This window comes from Ambystoma mexicanum, chromosome 5q, assembly GCF_040938575.1.
Source record: "Ambystoma mexicanum isolate Mex_15411 chromosome 5q, UKY_AmexF1_1, whole genome shotgun sequence".
In the NCBI taxonomy this organism is placed as follows: domain Eukaryota; kingdom Metazoa; phylum Chordata; class Amphibia; order Caudata; family Ambystomatidae; genus Ambystoma; species Ambystoma mexicanum.
Genome location: NC_090933.1, coordinates 212,439,007 through 212,460,438, shown reverse-complemented (window position 1 = coordinate 212,460,438; position 21,432 = coordinate 212,439,007). Strand labels below are relative to the sequence as shown.

The window sequence follows — 21,432 nt, the reverse complement described above, 5'->3', positions numbered from 1 at the left end:
TGCACATAAGAACATTCTTACACTCCCTAACCCTAAGTCATCAGATCAGTACAGGAGTTAGCATGCAACTTAGCTCTGGTCTTCTGTGTCTTGTCCGTTGAAAAGCAGTCGCGTCCTTGGCACGTCTGAAGGATTGTTTTCAAAAGCTCCAGGCTAAAAGAAATTAACAAGCATTAAAACATGCCCTCTGTCATTGTCTGCATTCACCTCATGCAATTTCCACTCTCACAGTCACACACTAAAATGCCCCCTCAAGGCCTGTATCGTGCTATTGCACTTATGCTACGCAAGCAATCTTTTTGCAGACCCCTGCAAACGTGAACGAAAATGCACAAGCGGTCTTCCTGCAGACCCTCATGATCATTTTGTGCTTTTAAACTGTGGTAGGTATCTCCGGTGCTGTGTTTTCGTCTCACGGGTCTGCTATGGTCTCCAAGAGGCGGAAAAACCCCAAATGACAAAATCACCCGTGCACAGGTTAATTTATCCCAAAAGAATGCCGCCGGCGCATTGAGCGCCGAAGTTAGGCCACTTAGCTTTTCGTAGCGGTGCAGGGGCTCTGGGTGGGCAAGCGATCCCCCCCCCGCACTTCCCCCTCGATCCCCCTGGGCCCTTAGCAAGGAGGAGTACTTATCTCGTGTGGGCGAGGGGCCGGGCTGATGCTCGGGTGGGGCTGGGCCCCTCGCGTGTAATTTTGCAGGAGCTCCGGTCCAAACGTCTTGTCGGCATGGAGTCTCAAGCGCAAGCCCCGTGCTCGGGGCTCTGCGCATGCGCGATGGGGCGGCCGCGCCCTTCCTGGTCTTTGATTGGTCCAAAACGTCCCTGGGCATGCTGGGGTTTGTAGTCTTTCGGCGCCGGCTGCTGGGAAACGCAGTCTTTAGCCTCTTTCTCCTGCACATGGGGCAAAGCAGCCTTTTGTATGGTTGCATCTTTATTTGTCTCTCCCCACCAGTGCCCACAACAGTGCCCACAACACCCCTGCGCCCAACCTGTCCTTGTCTCTGCCTACCTGAGTCCCTGACAGTACTCCCCCCTCCCACAGAAGGCAGTTGTTCCGGGTTTACTAGGATAATTCCTGTGAAAAGCGCGCAGCAACCTGGGGGCATGTACATGCTGTGAGGGTTCCCAAGTGCGTTCCTCAGGGCCATACCCCACCCAGTCAATGAGGTAAAACACTTGGCCCTTTTTATCTTGTTTAGAATTTAATATTGCTTGAACCTCGTACTCAGGCTCCCCTTGCACCATACCGGGAGGTGTTTTCCTAGCAATTGTCCCATGTGGAGCGGGTTTTAGGAGGGAAGTGTGGAAAGTAGGATGTACCTTCATTTGGGGAGGTAAGGTCAATTTTACTGCAACAGGGTTCACAATTTTAACTATAGGGAATGGACCCAAATATCGGGGTTGTAATTTCCTGGGCCCATCCATGCGAAAGTTGCGGGTAGATAACCACACTTTATCTCCCACACTGTAAAGTGGACTGGGTCGACGACGCCTATCTGCATAGCGCTTATAAGCGTCCTTGGCTTTTGTGAGATTTCCCTGCACCTCCTTCCAAACCTGCTCTATGCCCGACCGTTGTCCAGCCAACGTAGGCAATTCTAATCCTGAAGCTGGAATGTCCACTGGGAGAATCCGTGGGTGTCGCCCATAAAGGCAGTAGAACGGAGTCTTTTTGGTGGAGGCATGTGTGGCGTTATTATATGCCAATTCTGCCAACCAAGTATGCTGGACCCAGGTTGTCTCCCTATTCGTGGCAAAACACTGTAAGTGCTGCTCCAGGCATTGATTTATGCGTTCTGTCTGGCCATCTGTCTCGGGATAGTATCCGGACGACAAGCGGACTTCCATTCCTAGAGTCTTGCAAAACTCACGCCAAAAGCAAGAGGTGAACTGTGGGCCCCTATCTGTGACCACACAATAGGGAAGGCCATGGAGGCGGACTATGTTTTGCAGAACTAATTCGGCTATTGCACCAGCAGTCGGGACTCCCTTACATGGGATGAAGTGGGCCATTTTCGAAAAGGTATCCACTATTACCAATACAGAAGTGTACTCCTGAACCTCGGGAAGATCCACAATAAGGTCCATGGTGATCGTATGCCATGGTATCGAAGGAGTCGGTAGGGGATGAAGGAGCCCAGCGGGTTTTTGGTGACTAGCTTTATTTCGAGCACACACCTCGCATTTAGACACATACTGCAGAACGTCTTGCCGCCACTTGGGCCACCAGAAATGTCTGGCCACCAACTCCTGAGTTTTTGACTTTCCCGGGTGTCCCGCCAATGACGAATCGTGGCACCACGATAAGGCTTTTTCCCGCAGTTGCTTGGTGGGCAAGTACAAGGCTGACCCACAGTAGGGGAGTCCCTCAACGAATGTATTCTGAGGATCTTGTTTGCACCACTGATGGATGTCCTGCATAGTGAGGTCTTTTAATACGGCCTCAAAGAAATCGGAGGTGGCTCCAACAATACGTGTTGGGGGAATAATAGGTTGAGGTGTAATGCCTGCTTCTCGCTCTGCTGACTCGGGATATCGTGACAATATATCTGCCTTTCGATTGTTGGCTCCGGGTCTATATGTTATGATGAAATCAAACTCAGCAAAGTATTGAGCCCATCGCAACTGGCGCGGGCTCAACGTCTTGGCGGTTCTTATAAACTGGAGATTACGATGGTCTGTTATGATCGTGGTGGTATGACGTGCCCCCATCAGGTAGTGTCGCCACTCACCAAGAGCTGCCTTAATTGCCAACAATTCCCGATCGGCAATGATATAGTTCTGTTCAGCTGGGAGTAGTTTCCTTGAGAAGTAGGCCACGGGATGTAGCAGGCCTGTGTGAGGGTCCCGCTGGGACAAGATAGCACCTGGAGCGTAGCTAGAGGCGTCCGTTTCCACTACAAATGGTCTGGACAAATCCGGGTGTTTCAATACCGGGGCGTCGGTGAAGGCCTCTTTGAGCTGTTGAAACCCCTGGTCGGCCGATGTGTCCCACACAAACGGGCAGCCTTTACGGAGAAGCTTCGTGATTGGAGTGACCAATGCAGAAAAATTCTTTACGAAGCGTCTATAGAAGTTCGCAAACCCCAGGAATGACTGTATCTCTTTCACGCTGGTAGGGGGAGCCCAATCCAAGATTGCCTGCACCTTTTTCTTGTCCATTTGTACGCCGGTTGGGGTCAGGAAGTAGCCTAGAAATTCCACGGTGGTACAATGGAATTCGCACTTCTCCAGTTTTGCATAAAGGTGATGCTCTCGCAGCTTTTGCAAAACTGTGCGTACATGTCGGACATGTTCCTGGAGATTGAGAATATATAAGGATGTCATCTATGTACACTACCGCACATACGTCTAAATATTCTCTAAGGACCTCATCCAGGAAATGTTGGAAGGCTGCGGGGGCGTTACAGAGACCGAATGGCATAACCTGATATTCGTACAATCCGAACTTGGTCCGGAAGGCGGTTTTCCATTCGTCTCCCTCGCGCACCTGCACAAGATGGTAAGCGCCTCGAAGGTCCAACTTGGTGTAGATTGTCGCGTCCCTAACTTGATCCAGAAGAACTGGGATGAGAGGAAGCGGATAACGGTTCTTAATGGTTATCTGGTTCACTCTGCGGTAATCAATACAAGTCCGGAGCTCTCCAGACTTCTTCGGTACGAAGAACAAAGGTGATGACACTGGCGAATTAGAGTGGCGAATAAAACCATTCTTTAAATTCGCAGCTATGTACTCTTGGAGGTGATTATTTTCAGCCTCCGTTAGGGCATATATATGACTACACGGTAGAGTAGCCCCAGGCTCCAGATCAATTCTGCAGTCAAATGGCCGATGTGGGGGTAACGATTCTGCGGCTTGTTTGTTAAACACGTCCATGAAATCTGCGTACTCTTGAGGTATACTTTCGGGACGCATTTCCTTTTGCTTAACCGAGACGTTGAGAGCACACACTGAAGGTGTACTTTCTTGCCGGCAATGTTCTAGACAATGCGGTGAGTCCAGACTGATTGAACCTGTGGTCCAACAAATTTGGGGGTTATGCTTTTTTAGCCATGGTAATCCCAAAATCAGCCCGAATTGCGGGGCAGCAATGATATCAAAGGCAATGCTTTCTCTATGCCAAACTCCGCATTGTAAAGTCACGAAACAGGTGTTATGCGTTATGGGCCCTGAACTGAGGGGAGTGCCGTCTACAGCATGTACAGGTTCCGGGTTTGCCTTTTGTTGTACTGGGATACCTAAGGTAACCACGTACTGAGCATCAATGAAATTACCTGTCGCTCTCGAGTCCACAAACATAGTGACCTGTTTCTTCCGTGTTTGGAACTCCAAACAACCCGTCAAGGTGACATGCGTAGCATAGTTTGAAATGCCAGCCATTGGGGCCCTGCTACTCAACAGGCTCGATCGGGTGACCCCCACTACCGACGAGCCGGAGCGTTTCCCTGGGTCTTGGGCTTGCTTGGGCATTCACGTACAAAATGTCCAGCCTTGCCACAGTACATACAGAGGCCGTCCTTCCTCCTTTGTTCTTTTTCCTCTTTAGTTAGGGGACCTCGAACAGAACCTATCTGCATTGGTTCATCCCCCTCAGATTTGACCGCCACCCCCCGGGATCCCTTATACAGATCCAATCGAGGCACAGGTCGTGAATCTCCTTTTCGTCTATCGCCCCGCCTTTCAGCCATTCGATGGTCAAGCCGTAAGGCCAGATCAATCATTTCTGAGCATTCCCTTGGCTGTGGATCAACCTGGGCAATAAGGTCTTTGATGTCATCCCTCAAACCTTGATAAAAGAGGGACATCCTCTTATCACCGGGCCAGTCGGCTTCGGCTACCAGCCGATTGAAATGAGTGACATATGTCACTAGTTCTTTAGACCCCTGCTTGAGGCTAAACAGTTCCCGATCCTTGCAAAGGGTGGCAGCTCGCCGGTTAAATATTTTCTCAAACTCCGCCAGGAAGTCATCCCAGTCATAAAGAATGGCATGGTCCTTTTGGACTAATGGATTTGCCCATGCCGCAGCGTCCCCCGTGAGGTACGATATTACAAACGCCGTTCGGGATTGAACGGACCGAAAGGCTGTAGTCTTGGTCAGAAAATGGAGACGACACTGAGTAATAAAAGTGGTAAACTTTTGTGGGTCTCCGGCGTAGCGCTCTGGGGGTGCCAACGGAACTATTGCCTCCGGACTTACGTGTACCTGCACCGGGGTAGGCGGTCGGCCAGGTATGGGCGCTGTCTGAGCTGCTAAACTGCGTACCTGTGCGGACAGTGTGGCATAGTCCTGTCTAGACGCTGCCAGTTCACCTTGTAAGTCTTGCAGGGCTTTGGCTATTTCTTCCATGGTTTCAAAGGGGCTGGCCACGCCACTTGGGCGCCTGAATACTACGTGGGCTTGCGCTTCTGTCACGAAGTCCAGAATCCAAGGCGCAGGAGCGACGTAGTACCAACCACCCCCACTTTGGTCGTGGAGCCCGCAAGTCAGGGCTTACACGGGTTTCCTGGACCAGAGCAGGGAAGGAGGGTTAGGGTCTCGATGGTTGGATAGGTAGAGGGAATTAGGTAAACCGGATTGAGGGTGAGGTAGAGGTTATGGGTGGGAATGGGGTTTTTGCAGGGAAAGATTAGTTGCTGCGCACTTTTGTTCTGGTGTCCTCAGCCTTACTAACTACTTGTACATAAGCACCAATTTGCACATAAGAACATTCTTACACTCCCTAACCCTAAGTCATCAGATCAGTACAGGAGTTAGCATGCAACTTAGCTCTGGTCTTCTGTGTCTTGTCCGTTGAAAAGCAGTCGCGTCCTTGGCACGTCTGAAGGATTGTTTTCAAAAGCTCCAGGCTAAAAGAAATTAACAAGCATTAAAACATGCCCTCTGTCATTGTCTGCATTCACCTCATGCAATTTCCACTCTCACAGTCACACACACTAAAATGCCCCCTCAAGGCCTGTATCGTGCTATTGCACTTATGCTACGCAAGCGATCTTCTTGCAGACCCCTGCAAACGTGAACGAAAATGCACAAGCGGTCTTCCTGCAGACCCTTGTGATCATTTTGTGCTTTTAAACTGTGGTAGGTATCTCCGGTGCTGTGTTTTCGTCTCACGGGTCTGCTATGGTCTCCAAGAGGCGGAAAAACCCCAAATGACAGAATCACCCGTGCACAGGTTAATTTATCCCAAAAGAATGCCGCCGGCGCATTGAGCGCCGAAGTTAGGCCACTTAGCTTTTCGTAGCGGTGCAGGGGCTCTGGGTGGGCAAGCGATCCCCCCGCACTTCCCCCTCGATCCCCCTGGGCCCTTAGCAAGGAGGAGTACTTATCTCGTGTGGGCGAGGGGCCGGGCTGCTACTCGGGTGGGGCTGGGCCCCTCGCGTGTAATTTTGCAGGAGCTCCGGTCCAAACGTCTTGTCGGCATGGAGTCTCAAGCGCAAGCCCCGTGCACGGGGCTCTGCGCATGCGCGATGGGGCGGCCGCGCCCTTCCTGGTCTTTGATTGGTCCAAAACGTCCCTGGGCATGCTGGGGTTTGTAGTCTTTCGGCGCCGGCTGCTGGGAAACGCAGTCTTTAGCCTCTTTCTCCTGCACATGGGGCAAAGCAGCCTTTTGTATGGTTGCATCTTTATTTGTCTCTCCCCACCAGTGCCCACAACAGTGCCCACAACACCCCTGCGCCCAACCTGTCCTTGTCTCTGCCTACCTGAGTCCCTGACACTAGCAGTAGCAACTAACCACATAAACCTGTTGGAACTGCTAACCGTGTGTAAGGCCCTGAAAGCACTCCAAACACACCTTCAGGGAAAGACAGTCCTAGTCCTTATGGACAGTACCAAGGCCATGTATTATCTGAACAAGCAAGGGGGCACTCTCTCCTGGGCTATCCAAACTGTCGCAGAACATATGGAAATGGGCTTTCAAACACAAGATATTCCTCCTCTCACAACATGTTCCAGGGGAACTCAATCTTCTGGCGGACGTACTTAGCAGAGACTTCCCACTATCTGTAGAGTACAAGTGGCATTTACAGGAAGATTTTGTTCTCAGCGCCTTCGCAAACTAGGGCTTCCCAGAGATCGACTTGTTTGCAACTCTGGAGAATGCACAATGCCCAGACTACACCTCCAGGTACCTGCAGAACCGCTCCAAGGGGAACAGACTCTTGATAACATGGTCAGGGAAATGTGTCTACGCTTCGTCCCCCGCCTCCTCTACTCTCCTGCTCCCCAAGATAGTTCACAAGATGCACCAGGAACCAGTCACGATGATTCTGATGTGACCAATGTGGGCACACCAACCTTGCTTCTCTCATCTAATGGCAATGTCAGTCTCCCGTCCCAGGAAGCTGCCATGCCCATACAACATGCGGTCACAAGACCGGAGGGAGACACTTGGTCCTTGCCCACAAACTCTCATTTTAGCAGCTTGACTCCTGAGGTCATAGAGTTTGTGCACCTCCAACTCCCTCAAAGATATATGGACATATTAGGGAAGCACGAAAACCTAACACCAGACGTTACTACTCCAGCAAATGGAAACGCTTTGTCATCTGGTGCAATAGCAAGAACATCAATCCTATTGAATGCACACCAACACATATTGTTCTGTACCTGACGTACCTACTAGATTCAGGCCTGGTTTTCAATTCCTTAAAGGTGCACTTAGCGAAACTTTCAGCATACACCACATCCCAGAAAAAGGTTTCGTGGTGGTAAATTCCAGTGATCAAAGCTTTTATGGAAGAGTTAAGACTTCATCCCCCTATTTCCAACCCACCTCCTGGGTGGGACCCGAATGATTTACTTACTAGACTAATGGGGCCTCCCTTTGAACCTCTGCATAAGGCTAGCCTGAAATCGCTCACCTACAAGAACACCTTCTTGGTGGCAATCACTTCAATAAGGAGAGTTGGTGAACTGCAGGCCCTTTCAGTTCAAGACCCATTTGTCACGATTCACAAGGATATAGTGGTCCTGCGCACTCACCCACGATTTTTGACTACATTTATTTCAAAGTTACATGTGAACCAATCAATAGAACTACCCACTTTTTTTCAGAAGCCCACTAACCTCCACACTTTTGATGTGAGGAGAGCGGTGATCTATTATCTGGAAAAAACAAGACCACTTTGAAAAACAAACCAGTTTTTCATTTCAGTGGCAGCTCGTAGAGAAGGCGACACTGTCTCTAAATCGGCTATTTCAAAGTGGATCGTAAACTGCAGCACACTGTGATAACACTCTTGCCAAGAGAGATCTGCCCTTCAAGCCTAGAGCACACTACTCCGGGCACGTGGGCTTCCATAGCATTCATTGCAAATGTTCCTCTTGAGTCCATTTGTAAAGCAGCAACCTGTAGTTCTGTACACACCTTGACACAACACTACTGCCTAGATACACACTCTAGGTCTGATTCTCAGATGGGACAAGCAGTGCTAAGACATCTCTTTGCTACTGTTCCTTCACACATTCCACCACCATGTCTGGGTACTGCTTGCTAGTCTATGCACAGCATGTGATTCTAAACAGATTAACAAGCATCAGAAGACATGCATTACTTACCGTAATAGCATTTCTGATGATTGTATCTGCTTAGATTCACATGCGCCCACCCTTCCTCTCCTCATGGAGTAGAAGGAACATAGACATCTTACACCTTCTCTCTCTGTACTCGCTTACGATGGTCATAAGGCTCCATCACGTCAGAAAAAACACAATCGTAGGGACCACAACACGTGAAGGATTTTGGGTACACTACACGTCACGGATGGTGTTACGGTAATGCCCATGTCGACGTCCCCTTTTGATCTTTCAAAGAAAGATGCAATACTCTGCGATTACCACTAGATGTCAGACTATATGCACAGCATGTGAATTTAAGCAGGTACTATCATCAGAAATGATATTATGGTAAGTTATGCATGTCCTATCTCTCCAGCATGGGGTCTGGCATGGATTTGCATGCTCATGAATATTCCCCTTCATCAGGCTGGTAATCCTCGGTAAAAGAAAAAACGGTTTCACTTTCACTTACAAACTGTCTTTCTGCTTTTAAACCAATCACTGTACTCTGGGTCATACTGCCCTCATCCAATGACAGTCCTCTCCCTAACCCTTCCTCTGGCAACCATCTTCAGATTTTTACTGCACGCTTCAGTGTTGGGAGTCATCGACTTTGCTCTGCAAGCTACTTACACGTTTTCTCGTGTTTTCGACAGGAAAGGTTCTATTTTTGTTCCGAAAGAGCCCATGTCCTCTTTTCTCCACCTGCCGAAAGCAGGGATCCATCATCGGTGTATTTCAAAGCCCCTCAAGGGCGAAGATTGTCGATGATTGCAGAAGGCCATCAGGTCTACTTCGCACCCTCAGACCATGACGGAGAAATAGGGAAGATCCCGCTTCATGTCATGTACCAAGTGCGCGCTCCGGAATGTGTTTGTTGAAGGCAAGCACCTGCAATGCCTCTACTGCTTTCACCCGGACCACAAGGAGGTGGAGTGCGAGATATGCCTGAGCTTCTACAAGATGACGGCGAAGGATAGGCACAGTAGACTGCTGCTGTGGCCGAACGCCAAGGCCTCTGGCACTTGCTCCGAGCAGGGTCATGCCTCACCCAGGACTGGCCGGACTGAGGAGCAGTCTTCTAATTCCTTTGAGGGGCCCAAAACAAGACCAAGAACCGCAAGTCTGAGTCCTCTAGGTTCGCTGCGGAAGTGGGCCCCAAGGTGGACAGGGCGCGATCGATATCACCCTCTACCTCCATTGCCAGCCGGCAATAGAGCTCCTCCTCAAAAAGGAAATCCTCCAACCCGGCTAAACTGCGGGAGAAGCCTGAGAAACCGCGGACAAAGGAGAAGGCCGAACTGCCCAAGAAGGCCCAATCAGCACAGGATAGGACTTTGTAGACGATAGAGATGGTGGCAGCTGCTTGTACGACAGCTAAAGGGGCTGACCCTGTGAAGGTAGCCCCCCCAGTGCAGAAGGTATCCCTGCGCCCGACGTGCAAAACCGACACAGTGACTTTGGCAAAGTCTGCTGGCCCGCTGGAAAAGTGAACACTGTCTCAGAACCCGGTTCCAGCCCCTCAGGGTGGAAAAAAGGGGTGTGAAGGAGGCCCTGGATCAGCCCTCTCAGACTGTGGCTAAGCCATTGAGGTCTCGTCAACAAAAGAGGAGGACCTGGAGTCCCTACACACGGTCCACGAGGACGTGGAAGGGGAGAAAAACTATGGCGTGGGGCCTAGTGTTCCTATCACGCCAGCTCAGCCGAGGGATGTGTCTCTGGACATCCTGTCGACCCTCCACACATTGGTGTCGGAGATCCAGAAGAGGTTGCCACAGGGCCCGGTTCCAAGGATCCCCTAGGCTCCTGATCAACCGCCGGTGAAGAAGAGGAAGCGTCATCTGACGCCCCCATTTCAGCCTCTACATCTGCGTCGGGTCCCCCGCCCCCTCGCAGCAGACCCAGAAACGGAGATGAAAACGACGACGACATTGTAGCGGGCTGCAGGTCTCCGCCGCCTAGAGCGTCCCCATTGGATGGTGGGGTTGTTTCATTCCATGAACGCCAGAGCCTCCGAGCTATTCCAGCTTGTTCCTGAAGAAACCAGGAAGGAGGGTTTCTTGTACTAGAGACACGAGGCCAAGAGCAAGATCATCATGGCAGTGCCCCTTCTGGACGATATGTGGGAGGGGGGAGCCTGGTGGTCATGAAGAACCCTTGCACGGCTCTGGCCAAACGGGATAGGCTGGAGAAGAAGTACCGGGTGCCCAAATCCGCACCCAAGTGCGGATTTGGGCAACCATCGCCGGACTCAGTGGTATTGACTGTCGCGAGGAAACGGTCGCTTAACTTGTCCTCTTCAGTCCCTCCAGACAGCGAGGGGTAGAAGATGGACGACATGGGAAAGAAGGTGATCTACACTGCGGCGTCCACCATCAAAGCAGCCAAAACACTGGTGATCCTATCCAGGTACGATAGGGAGCTGTGGTACAAGCTGGGTCCAATTTTGGAGTTCCCCCTGATAAGAAAATGGAGGCAATCGCTCTCTTCCAGGAAGGGGGAGGTAGCGTCGGATCACGCTATCACATTGGCGCTGGACGTCGCTGACACATGGTTCTGGCAAATGGGGAACAGTGTCTGCCTTCGTCGCTAAGGCTGGATGAAGGCCAAGAATGTGCATCAGGAGGTCCAAGCGAAGGTACTGGACATGCCCTTCGGAGATAATCTATTTGGGAAAGTCGTTGCTGAGTCCCTACAGGCCATCAATGTGGATACAGAGATGGCCCGTTTGCCTGGGCACCCTCCAGCAGCACCGCTCTTCCTTTTGATCCTCCAGAGGAAAGTCAAGCAGGTCGTCCAAAGGTTTCTCCTCATCTTACAGTGAGCCTTCCAGATCCACAACTCAGGAAGCCTACAGAGGCCGTTCCCAGGCATAGGGTCTAGACGGGCTAAAAAACGGTGGTGTGGAAGGTTGCCCAGAGCAATTGCCAGTGGTTCAGATTCATTCGAAACCTTCCACCCATCACTTTTGCGTTCACAGTTTGTCTCTCCATGTGGGAGAGGATATGCCCAGACGTGGGTCCCTTGCTTGCTGCGCCATAGGGAACCAGGCTGCACCTCACTGAGGAGGTCCAACAAGGCCAAAGCATGTCTGGGGTTGCTTGGTTTTCTGTGCAGAGGGGACCTGGCCTAGCAGTTCGGGCTGGGCTGCTACCATTGGTGGCGGCAGCTGACTGATTTGCACATGGCTGGACCCCTTTTGCAATGGCGCAGACAGGCTAAAAAATGGTGGTGTGGAAGGTTGCCCAGAGCAATTGCCAGTGGTTCAGATTCATTCAAAACCTTCCACCCATCACTTTTGTGGCTACGGTGTCGGAGGACAGCATCGCCCACAGGGCAGGACGCTGGTGCTGAAGCAAGCCTGAACCGACCAAGACGTCGGGCCCCCACCTCTTCACCCCGGTGGGTGGACGGCTGGTGAAGTTAGTCGGCAAGCGGGGAAAAGAGCACCATCGACAGATGTCTGATGGCTGCTCTCTCCCAAGAACATACACTGGAGTTTCAGCGCAGGTGTCTGTGGATCCCTCTGGTGGCCAGTTAGGAGCAGCACATTGGAGGAAGTACGGGCCATGCTGCAAAAAGGGGCGATAGAGCTAGTTCCCCAGCGACTCTGGAGTCTTTTCCAAATACTTCTTGGTCAGAAAGAAGACTTGGGGCTGGAGGCCCATTCTGGACCTACGACGTCTGAGCAAATACCCCAATTCCCAAAAATTCATGATGGTCACGCACGTTGCAACACGTGCTCGGCCAACTGGAAGGAGGAGACTTCTTGACGTTGCTGGACCTGGAGGACGCCTACTTCCACATACCCATTCACAGAAAACACCAAAGGTTTCTAAGCTTTGTAGTGCAGGGACAGCCCTACCTTTTAGGCTTGAAGTCGGACCCCAGAGTGTCAACGAAGTGCCTGGCACCAGTGGCGGCCCATCTACACCTACATGGCATACACGAATAGCCTTACCTAGAAGACTTGCTGATTCGCGCCCTCTCGCAGGAGCTGGCCCAAGGACACACAGAGACAACAGTCCGTCTACTAACGAATCTGGGATTCTCAGACAACTATCCAAAGACCTACTTGACGCCATTGCAGAACGTGCTGTTCCTAGGCACCAGGCCCAATACGGTGTCTTGCCTGGCGTCTCGCTCGGATGCGGGGATAGCAGCCATTCTGGGAAGGTGCATCGGCTGTCATCGACGAGGACGGCTATGGTGCAAGCCATCAAGTCATTGCTGGGCATGACGTCGTCCTGCGTCTACATAGTCAGGCTCTGCTGGTTTCAGATGCGGCCCCTCCAGGAATTCCTGGACGCCAGCTGGATACAGGGGTCCGGAAGCTTCACAGACAAGCTTTCGCTCAACAAAAAGTTCCCGGTGGGCGATAGTATGATGGGGCATCTGCTCCAACATCGCCCAAGGCATGTGATTCTAGACCCCGCCATAACAGGAGACGGTCACTGAGGACGCATTCCTAGAGGGATGAGGACCGCACACCAGCACGCTAGAGGCCTGTGGTTGCCAGAGGAGAAGGATCTTCATATTAACATCCTGGAGCTACGGGCCATGTTCTGGGCCCTCACGTCGTTCCTCCCATCCCTGAAAGGCAGGTGGTAAGGATCTTCATGGACAACAACACCACCACCACCATGTTTTATATCGGGGAAACAAGGGGGCACTCAATCCCCGGCGCTCTCCAAGGAGGCTCAGGACTTTTGGCGTTGGGCCATCGGGCAGGGCATGTTCCTCGTCCCTCTTCACCTGTCGGGAGTCAAGAACATCATCGTAGACTCCCTCAGCAGGAAACTGCGCTCCTGCCACACGAGTTGGAGCTTCGGCAGTATCAGGTGGACCGACTGTTCACCGAGTGGGGCAGGACCTAGATAGATCTGTTTGCGACAGCGACGAACTCCAAGTGCAGGAAGTTTGCCAGCAGATTCCACCAGCCGTGAGGACTTCCTGTATGCATTCCACCCGTTCCCTATCATGCTACGAGTCATCAACACACTCAAACAGTGTCCGTACAAGATGATAGTCCTCACCCTGGCGTGGCCCGGGCAGATTTTGTATCTGGACCTTCTCAGTCTGTCAGCGTCGCCCCTGGTCAAGCTGCCGGCAGTTGCGGATCTTCTCACCAAGGAAGGAGGCACAATCCTGCATCTGAACCCAGGATTTCTGAATCTCAGAGCTTGGCTCCTGCAGCCCAGCGTGGGAACCCAACGTGGTTCTGTCGCGGCTCATGGGGCTGCCCCCTGCAAGCCTATGCATCAGGACCCTTAAATTCCTCTCGTGGAAAACGGCTTTCCTTGTGGCCATCACCTCTGCCAGGAGGGTGGGTGAGATCCAGGCCGTATCCTACAAGCAACCATACCTGACTTTCCACGAATCGAGGGTGGTGCTGCGGATGCACCCCTCTTTCATGCCGAAGGTTCAGTCGGAATTCCACCTCAACGAGCCTTTGGTGTTGACTTTTTTTCCCGAATCCTTAGTTACTGGCTGAAAGGGCATTGCACTAGCTGGACGTTGCTTTTGCCTTAAAGTTCTAGGTGACGCACACAAAGAGTTTTTGGAATACTTTGCAAATGTTCGTGAACTTAAATCCTGTGAACCATGGGAAGGCCTTGTCCAAGACTTCCATCTCAAGGTGGCTCTCTGTCTGCATCATGCATTCTCATCTGTTGGTGAATCGACCACTGCCTGGCCGCCCGAGAGCCCACTCCAGCAGAGCGATCGCTGCGACGACAGTGTTCCTGTCTGGTGTGCCCTTGCTGGACATCGGCAGGGCTGCTACGTGGCGGTCCACGCACACATTCACGAATTTCTACTGTGTCGACAGATATTCCAGGGAGGAGCCCAGCGTCGGCCAAGCAGTGCTACGCGACCTGTTCACTTGAGGTGAGTGTGTTCCCTAGGTAAGAGTAATCGCTTCTGTTGAGCTTTGCCACCTCCCGTGGGTGTGTAATGTTGTATTGCTATGTATTAGTTCATGAGCATGTGAATTCATGCCAAACCCAATGCTGGCGAGCAACAAGTTACTTAGCTGTAAATATTGTCCTCCATTTTAGGTCTTGCATGGATTCACATGCAAACCCTCCCTCCGACTCCTCTGTCTTTTCTTGGTCATACTGCCACTTTACGTGCTTACCAAATCTGAAAATGGCTGCCAGAGGTTGGGCTTAGGGAGAGAGCTGTCATTGGATGGGGCCAGTATGACCCAGAGGACAGTGATTGGTTTAAAGGAGAAAGACAGTTTGTAAGTGAAAGTGAAACTGTTTTTTTACAGAGGTTTTCCAGGCAATATTCATGAGCATGTGAATCCATGTCAGACCCATGCTGGAGAACAATAGTTACAGGTAAGTATATTTTTCCTTACCTGAATAACTTGATTTCTTTGCTGTGTGGCCTTATTGTAGTCCTAGAGTCAAACCCTCCCTGAGTCTACAGCCTTTCTGCTCTGCTAGCTGCCTTGATTCAGTTTGGCTAAATTATTGTCTTCCCTGTCCACCATAATAGGTTGGCCTCCCGCAATCCTCTTCTATGGCTGATTTCGAAAATCCATATTAACAGCCACAGGTTTCCAGTCTCTCCCCCTTTTACCTTGTAGTGAATGGTGGATGCCCGCCAGCCTTTGGCCTTCCAATTCCATCCAGGCATGGGAGCTGTTTTCCAGCAACCCTCGTCAGCTTCTCCTTCAAAGGCTTCTTTGCATTTCAATATTCAGTGTTCTGTACTTATAGTTTCAGAGCAGGCTTGTATTGTTAAATAGTTTTTGTATGTCTTTGTTTTAGCAAGCCTTGGAAAACAGTGGACTATCCACCATTCCAGCAACTGTGCATCCTCATGACATCTCCCACACCAAGACATCTGCAACCCAGAACGAAGATTTGCAGGTTGGGAATACTGAGCCTGATTCCCACAACTCGGAGCAGACAAAAACACAAGAAAATGGAGATAAAACTGACTCCCAGGAAAGAAAGACCATTAAAAAGAAATCTTTACATTTTCCAGGTAACATTTTTAGATTGTTTTAGGAAATGTTGCTTATATAAATGCTTTTGAAGATTTGGCAAGAACTTGTGTTGCTTTCTTTTTGCCATTGAACTGTGTGACAGGGATATGACCGTATCATGGGTTGTTTGGGGACCCCTCTGGGCCTGAGGCAGGAGGTCTACCAGCATGTTTTCCTAAGCCAGTCCTGCTCTAGTGGTGGGCGCCACCCTTATGTGCTTCGTCGCAAGTGGCAAGTACCATTTCTGAGCATCCAACACCAGCCATACCTCATGCTGGCCAGTTATTTTTCTCTCCTTTGTAGGACTACCTAATCCAGAAATCCTTTCAGCGGAGGACCGAAGATATGACCCACCACCAACGAGAGATGCAGCCCCATACATCAAGCCGGCGGAAAGTTGCTCGCTGCTGATTGTCAATCATCTGCTACGAAATATATACTCTGGAATTGACTTTTGCTGCGACAGACCACCATTGCAAAACACCAGCGTGTGGTGATTAAAGGACGCTTTATGGTTTCCCATCTCTGTAACCGGGCGCTTTTGGGGGGGAAGGAGAGCAAGGCCAGAGATTGGCTGAGGGCATCAGCTGAACGTCAGAGCCAATGGAAGTGGCAGGAGCTTAAAAGCACAACAACAGAGGAGTGTGGGTTGTTCTGGTGAGGTCAAGGGGCAAAGAGGCAAACCAATAGACCAGGCGGTGGAAGGACAGCAGAGGATGGTCTAGACAATTGGAGAGAATATTAAAGCTGAGTTGTTGGGTGGTAAGAGAAAGTGTTACTTGGATATGAGAGTGAGTGCATGTTAAATGAAGGTGAGGGAGACTAGGTGGGAGTGAAAGAAGGGAGAGTGAGAGGAAGAGGGGGAAGGGGGAGAGCGAGAGATTGACTTAGGTGGAACCCCTTTAAATTGACAATAAAACCCCTCTAAGTGTTAGTGTATGTTTGCAGCCCACTGTGAAAAAGTTGAATAATATGTTTTTACATAATCCTTTATGCCAGATTCACCCTACTTCCAAGGCCTTTAACAATAGTTTTTACCCAATTCATTTGTGCTCGATTTATCAATCTCTGAAGGGCTGGATCCCTGTTGGATTTCAAACTTATGTTTTCTGGTTGCTCACAGATGTCTAAGGCGATTGCTTTAGCTGAATGAAAGATCTTAAATTGGTATGGAAACACAGTATTTAGTTTAACAAAACCTATCTGAAGATGTTTTAAAGTTCAAGTGGTATGGAACAAATAACTTGTAGGACAAGAGGTGGTTTTTAAAAATAGACATTAGTACAGACAGTCATTCAAACAAGTATAAATGAAATTTCCTATAAAGTGCTTTGTAAGCACTGTTTGCAGGTTTCCCTCAGTTCTTTAGTAGACTTGAGTATCCTGAAATTCCTAATCAGGTGAACAGCCCTGACCAGTGCCTCTTTACGGGGGACCCCTCATCTTTTTTTCCTTGTCCTGTACTGGTTCACTGAACTTTTCCCTAGTGAAGTTTCACCCAAAGCCATAGTAAGAGTGCATTATGCCATTGAGAGACCATAAGCCTCTCATGGTGTATGCCCAAAGGTACCTTGTTTTCCTGAGTGCTGTAGAGTAATTGGTTCTGGCATTCCCATGCTGCTCAACTTATTTTAAAAAATCCCAGGCTGAACATCAGGGTTACTTGTTACAGGCGAGAGAGGGCCCAACCCTGCAATAATACCAGTCATGCCCAAACTTCAAATCCGGTAATGTGGTGAAAAGTAGAAACCTCCACTGTAGATCTTTTATTATTTTATTTTTTTTGGCATTCAGAAAGATTTTGTATCCATTTCCATTTAATATCCAAGTTAAGGTACCATTCCAGAATATGGGCATCTGGTACCGAACGGTCTACGAAGGAGCATGTTATGTAGCATCCTTGATAGTCTTTTGCCCCAGAAAAAAGGAAAAAGCTTTTCCTGGAGCCACTTTGATTGCTGCTGGCATATTAATAGGCAAAGTTCAGAACACATACATTACTCCAGGGAAAACACCTTTATAGTCACTTCCTGTCCCAGTCATGAAATGGCCTGAGAATAATAACGCTTAAGCTCCATTAACCCTTCATAACTAGGGAATATTAGCCTTTTATAATGTGTCATGTGAAGGTGGTGGTTAGTGCTAGACCCAAATATTCATTAGAACAAGTGAACAGAAGTCTTACACAGTCACCTTTGGGATCCTGGTCACATTCAAAACCCGTAGATTTAGAATAATTAGTTGTGAACCGAGATTCCTTCTGGAATTCATCTAGCTCTCTCATGGTGACAGGGAGGGATGTATCCTCCCCTCCCCCCATTGAGGGAAAGAAACATCATCCCCAGCATACAATGCCACTTAATGACAGGCATTTTGGCATTAGACCCCTTCAACTAAACCATTGTATTGTAAATTGTGGCTAGAGGTTGCACGGAAGGGCAAAAATAAGGTGTGAGAGGGCAACCCTTGTGTTTGCCCCTAGTTTTTGGTATGGACTTTTTTAAAAGTGATTATTAACTTGTATTCTTGTATGTGTAGTTTGAAAACTAGCTAGAATCAGTTTTTGAGAATGTGGCCTCAAAAACAAATGCATCTAACTAGAATTTGATATGCAGCCAATTTGCTATCAAATGCCATAAGTGCATTGCAAGCTTAAAAAGGCAAATTTCTCGTCTGCTTTATTTTTCCCCTTTCAACTAACTTAACCACCCATCAAATGTTCTCATGTGTGTTTCAGTTCATTATAAAACCGCTTTGGGTAGGTCCACTTACGAGGGAACTGAATCCATCAGGCGATTAGCAATAACCTTTGCAAATATCATTGCATCACTGTTGAGGTAAATTCCGCGATGCCCAATTGAAGTCCACCTTGCCTGGCTTGAACAGAAGCGCATTGAGTATAAAAACGAACTTGATGCTAAACATGAGTTCCATTATTTAGTTACTGGGAGGTATGGGCCACATTAAAGCTTATTTTTTATAATACAGGATAGAGAAGCAATTAGGCATGTGCCTTAATCTCTGGTAGGGATTTTATTCCCATTTCCACCTCTTCCTATCAGGCCGCTTCAGTTTTGAGCAATTCGGCTGCAAAGATTTCCATTCCTGAAATAAGGCAAACCGATCAGTAGGATGGTTTTCACTGTGCGATTGACTAAATAAGATCACAATTGATATCTGGCTATCCTCTGGACCTGCAAAGTAATATGTGAACCAGTTTTGTTGCGTCTCAAATACCTTGAGGATATCCTCCAGGGCCTTGCACAATGCCTCTTATTACTGCGTCCCGTCCCCTTTCCTCCAAACTGTATGAGTATCCCTCGCGGGGGACGGGAACAGAACCTTTTTCATCAGAAAAATAACACGTTCCTTTTAAATGTATATGCGTGTGGGGTTACAGCCCTGGGAGCATGCGCTCCTCTAACCTCGCCCACTGGTACCACACCCCAGTCCTCTTTTTTTTTTTTCTCCGTCGACGGGAGCGGACCGCTTTCACCACTGCTCCTGGCTGAGGCCCCAAGCCTCGTAATTCCATGTGCTTGCCCTAATCTTTTCCTTTTTTCTACTTTTTAGGTTTTGCAAACACCTTCCACCGGTGCCCTAATCTGTCCCCGGCGTATGTCAAACGCAGCTGGCTTCAGCAGGTGCCCTTCATGCAACGGTTCCTTTCCCACCTCGGATCTGCACGCGTTATGCCTTTGGTGCCTTGGGGAAGACCACGGAGGGAAATGCGCTTGCCGCGCAACGCTCTCATGCCCCAGTCCCTCAGAAACCTTTTTGGGTTGGTGGAGAGTTATTCTCCAGGACTCCGCCGGAGAGTATTAAGGAATCCGTACGCAGGAAGGTAGGCATACTCTTCTCAAAAGCACCCCGCACGGCTACTCCTTCCAGGGGAAGCCTGTTGATGGGAGGGGTCAGTTGGAACCTCAAACCGTCAGGAATGACACAAGACTCTTGTAGCTTACCAGCTTAAAGGCCGTGGGGTCTAATGACCCTATCAGTTTGGTCGACGAGGAGCCTATTGGCTCTGGCACCAGGACACATCCCGAGCGCCTGAGGGGGCACCTACACGGAGCACAGACAGGATTACCATCCCCATGGCTGAGGGCCAACAGCCTACCACGCCTGAGGTGCAGGGTGGGGTAGAGTCGATCCATCCCTGCGTTCAGGCCGAGCCTAGGCCTGCGTCATCCACTGTCCCACGTACGGAAGGCACGGACAAGATGGAAGCACGCGCAGACAAGATGTCGACTGTGCCAGACCTCCAAAGGTGGGAAACGATCCCGACCAGGACAGAATCCCACCAACAGGGCAAACGCAAATGCGCAGCCTACAGCCAGGGCGGATTGGGTTCCTATAACTCCGGTCACGTGGACCACTTCATACCTGACCTTCACCGAGATGTACTTGCAAGGTGCGGGCAGACAGCAGACCTTTACTCTGCTGCAGCCGGCGCTGGTGCAGGATCGCACCCATCCCGCTTGCGAGGATTGTTTTTTTGGCAGGTTTTTGACCCTTGTGCGGTCTCCGCAGATGGGCAACATCCTTAAAGGCATGATTCAGGAGATGCTGCCACCCACACCCCACCTCAGCCGGTGCCTGTACTTCCACTTCCCATGCTTCTGGTAATTCTGGTTGCAGCCCCTACACCTCCAGTTCCAGTGCCTGGGCCAACTCCAGCGGCAGACCTAACACCTTTGGACCCAGGTACCCATTTTAACTCGGGTGACCAGCAAGACACTGATGAGGAGGAGCAGGACACACCTTCGGTGAGGGCATTTCATGATAGGATCAGTGACCTAGCTGAATACCTGTGCTTCCCTCAGCCCCAGAAGGAGCAGCCTGGGTCAGGGGTACTGGCGGAAGTACTCACTAAGGCAGAATCCAGATCTGGCATCCCATTGCTGAAGGAAGTGGAGGCTGTGGCGAAGGGTTGGCTCAAGTCCCCTCCACTCAGCCGATAACAGAAGGCTAGATACGAAACTCAGGCCGGTGGAGGTCGGCACTCTGCTCTTGTCAGTCCACCCCAGCCACTGTCGTCAGTCATTGCGGCTGCGGCTATGAACGCCAAGCCTGAGACCTCTACCATGAGCACCTCAACTTCAGCACTACTGGGCAAGGAAGAAAAAATGCTTGAGGCCCATGACATATACAAAAGATATGTCGAGGTCGTCCCTTAGAGCATGAAGTGGATTGGGACTAATGTAAGAAATATCTATATGCCAAAGATATCCACTCAGCTGAAGTGCAAAAAGTTTTTCTCAAAAAAACTTTCGTTTAAACAATGTTAGTAGTGTAACCTAAAGCAAGAAAATCACAAATGTTGTTTAGCCACAGTATTTATACTCTGAAAACATTCCTTATTTTGACAAAATAATTTATTTTTTATTTTCAAAAGGATTGGGTTTATAAATACAAAAGGTTCGAGGTGCATTATAAAGTAAAGGTAAAACAATTAAAGGCAAAACTACAAATTAGAAGGAGATTTGACAGAGGAACAGATTAATGCACTTTTTACAAGTAGATGAATACACACAATGAATGAACCAAATACAAAAACATATATAATAACAAAGCAAACATAAAGAAGCCAAGTACCCTCAACTAGAGGGAGACTATCAACGGCCCAAATTTCAGTATACAAGTGCCGCTGCTTTAATAAATAAATAGATGCAGATCTACCTAAAAGGACAGAACAAACAAAACAAGGCCAAATACCCTCGACTAGAGGGAAACTTTAAGCGGCCCACATTTCAATATACAGGTGCCACTGTTTTAATAAATAAAAAGATGCAGGTCTGCCGACGTGTCGGTGTTTGATGAAAAGGAAAACTTTTAAACAAAGGCACAAAAAGATTTGTGCATGA

At 49.6% G+C, this 21,432-nt stretch overlaps 1 protein-coding gene across 6 annotated transcripts in view; it reads left to right on the top strand.

Annotated features, from left to right (window-relative positions):
• ZNF236 (zinc finger protein 236) overlaps positions 1–21,432 on the top strand; it is a 2,444,547-nt gene that overhangs the window by 671,457 nt on the left and 1,751,658 nt on the right. For all 6 annotated transcript variants that reach the window (XM_069620724.1, XM_069620725.1, XM_069620723.1 and 3 more), the window contains one exon: positions 15,345–15,564. In XM_069620724.1, coding sequence (XP_069476825.1) covers positions 15,345–15,564 — 220 coding nt within the window. The remainder of the gene's footprint in view (positions 1–15,344; positions 15,565–21,432) is intronic.